Source organism: Colius striatus, unplaced genomic scaffold (assembly GCF_028858725.1).
Source record: "Colius striatus isolate bColStr4 unplaced genomic scaffold, bColStr4.1.hap1 scaffold_35, whole genome shotgun sequence".
In the NCBI taxonomy this organism is placed as follows: Eukaryota; Metazoa; Chordata; class Aves; order Coliiformes; family Coliidae; genus Colius; species Colius striatus.
Genome location: NW_026908519.1, coordinates 155,001 through 157,500, shown reverse-complemented (window position 1 = coordinate 157,500; position 2,500 = coordinate 155,001). Strand labels below are relative to the sequence as shown.

Below are 2,500 nucleotides of genomic sequence, written 5' to 3'. Positions count from 1 at the left end.
CCCACCCATCCATCCATCCATCTCTCCACCCACCCACTTGTCCATCATTCCATGGATCCATTGATCTTTCCTGGTAACTTTCCATCTCTCTCCTCAGGCACTCAATGAGATAAACGCCAATTGGTCTGTCTACCCACATATTCATTTGAATCCCAGCCCCAAATCCATCCCTCTATGTCTCGCACCCCATCTGTACCCAAAACTCCCACCAGACCCAACCAGCCCCACGAGCTGTTCCTGTGTCCCACCAGCCCCAAGGCAGCAGCACAAGCCCCGGCCCAGCTGCTGCCCCGCTGCCAGCCCAGAGCCCAGAGGGGCCAGGGAAGGCTGAGGCACAGCCCCTCACCTGGCACAATGTCAGTGGAGATGGGACCAATCCGTTTCCTCCCCCACAGCCCGTAGAGGTTGAACTTGTAGCGGCGGGACGGGGACAGCCCAGGGACCGTCAGCGTGCGGGAACCCCCGTCCACGGGCAGCACCTGGGGCTGCCCTTGCCCATCCCTGTACTGCACCGTGAAGGAGTCAAAGGTGCCCTCGGGGACGCTCCACTCCAGCTGCACCGAGTCGGGGCTGACCTGGGAGGCCGTCAGCTCGCCCAGCCTGGGCTGCCGTGGGGGTTCTTCTGCCTCTGCTGCAGCTGACACACACAGGGCACAGTGGAGGCTGTGAGCAGCTGCTCATCCATCCATCCATCCATCCATCCATCCACCCACCCATCCATCCATCCATCCATCCATCCACCCATCCATCCATCCATCCATCCATCCATCCACCCATCCATCCATCCATCCATCCAACCATCCAGCCAGCCAGCCAGCCATGTATCCATTCATCCATGTCTTTTGTGGTTGATGATCCTTCCACTGAAATGCCCATCTCAAAAGTCTTTTTAACCACTCACCTCATCAACCAGCCACAAACTCAACAATCCCTCACGTGGTTGGCCATCGATCCCCCAACCATCCCTCAGTGCAATCACAGAGCCACAGAATGGTTTGAGTTGGAAGGCACATTCACACTCATCTGCTTCTAACCCCTGGCATGGGCAGGGACAGCTTCCACCAGACCAGGTTGCTCCAAGCCCCATCCAACCTGCCCTTGAACACTGCCAGGGATGGGGCAGCCGCAGCCTCTCTGGGCATTTTCTCCCAGGACCTCACCACCCTCACAGGGTTGATCTTCTTTCTCAGATCTCATCTTCATCTCTTCTCATTCAGTTTTGAGACTTCATCCCTTGTCCTCTCACTCCATTTTACAGAATCCCTTCCCATGATTCTTGTCACCCCTTTAGGGGCTGGAGGCTGCTCTCAGTTCTCCCCGGAGCTTTCTCTTCTCCAGGCTGAACAGCCCAACTCTCTCAGCCTGTCTGCACAGCAGAGGGGCTGCAGTCTTCAGAGCAGTTTTGTGACCTGATCTGGACATGCTCTATCAGCAAGTTGTCCTGTGTCCACCCTTCCCTTCATTCTCTCTTTTAGTAGGGGTTGGAAGTAATCCCCCTGCAGAAGCAGGTCTCACCTAGATCAGGTGACACAGGAACGTGTTCAGGAGGGTGTTGAGACCTCCATGAAGGAGTCTCCACACCCTCTCTGAGAAGCCTGTGCCAGGGCTCTCTCACCTCAACAGGGAAATAGATTTTTCTTATGATTAAATGGAACTTTTGGTGTTCCAGCTTCTTCCCATCACCCCTTATCCTGTTGTTAAATGGCAAAGAAAAAAGTGCTGCCTCAACCTCCTGACATCCACCATTCTTATTACAAATAAGGAGATGTCCCCTCAGTGTCCTCTTCTCCAGAATAAACAGCCCCAGGTCCTGCAGACTTTCATCAGGAGGAAGATGCTTCAGTCTCCTGATCAGCTTGGTGGCCCTGCACTGGCCTCTCTCCAGCAGCTCCATGTCCCTCTGGAGCTGAGAAGCCCAGAAGTGGATACAGGACTCCAGATGAGGCCTCACCAGGGCACATTAAGAGAAGGGGGGTCTTGTCTATCTACTGGTCACATCCATCCATCCATCCATCCATCCATCCATCCATCCATCCATTCATTCTTCCACGTATCTGACCATGGGTGCATTGATCCACCACGTAGATTTGTCTCGCCAGGGAGCCACCTGCACAACTTTTCAATCAACTTTCATCCAGCCCCAAATCCATCACTCTGTGTCTCCATCTCTACAACTCTGCCTGCTCCCAAATCTGCTGCCACTCCCAACAAGCCCCAAGAGCATGTTCCTGTGTCCCATCAGCCCCAAGGCAGCAGCACAAGCCCCGGCCCAGCTGCTGCCCCGCTGGCAGCCCAGAGCCCAGAGGGGCCAGGGAAGGCTGAGGCACAGCCCCTCACCTGGCACAATGTCAGTGGAGATGGGACCAATCCGTTTCCTCCCCCACAGCCCGTAGAGGTTGAACTTGTAGCGGTGGGACGGGGACAGCCCAGGGACCGTCAGCGTGCGGGAACCCCCGTCCACGGGCAGCACCTGGGGCTGCCCTTGCCCATCCCTGTACTG

General features: G+C 55.9%; 1 protein-coding gene across 1 annotated transcript in view; it reads right to left on the bottom strand.

Annotated features, from left to right (window-relative positions):
- Positions 1-2,500, bottom strand: part of LOC133629274 (tenascin-X-like) — a 72,193-nt gene that overhangs the window by 54,900 nt on the left and 14,793 nt on the right. Inside the window, 2 exon segments of the mRNA XM_062019925.1 lie at positions 347-637; positions 2,338-2,500. The exon segment at positions 2,338-2,500 is cut by the window's right edge and continues 128 nt beyond it. Of these exon segments, the coding sequence (XP_061875909.1) occupies positions 347-637; positions 2,338-2,500 (454 nt within the window).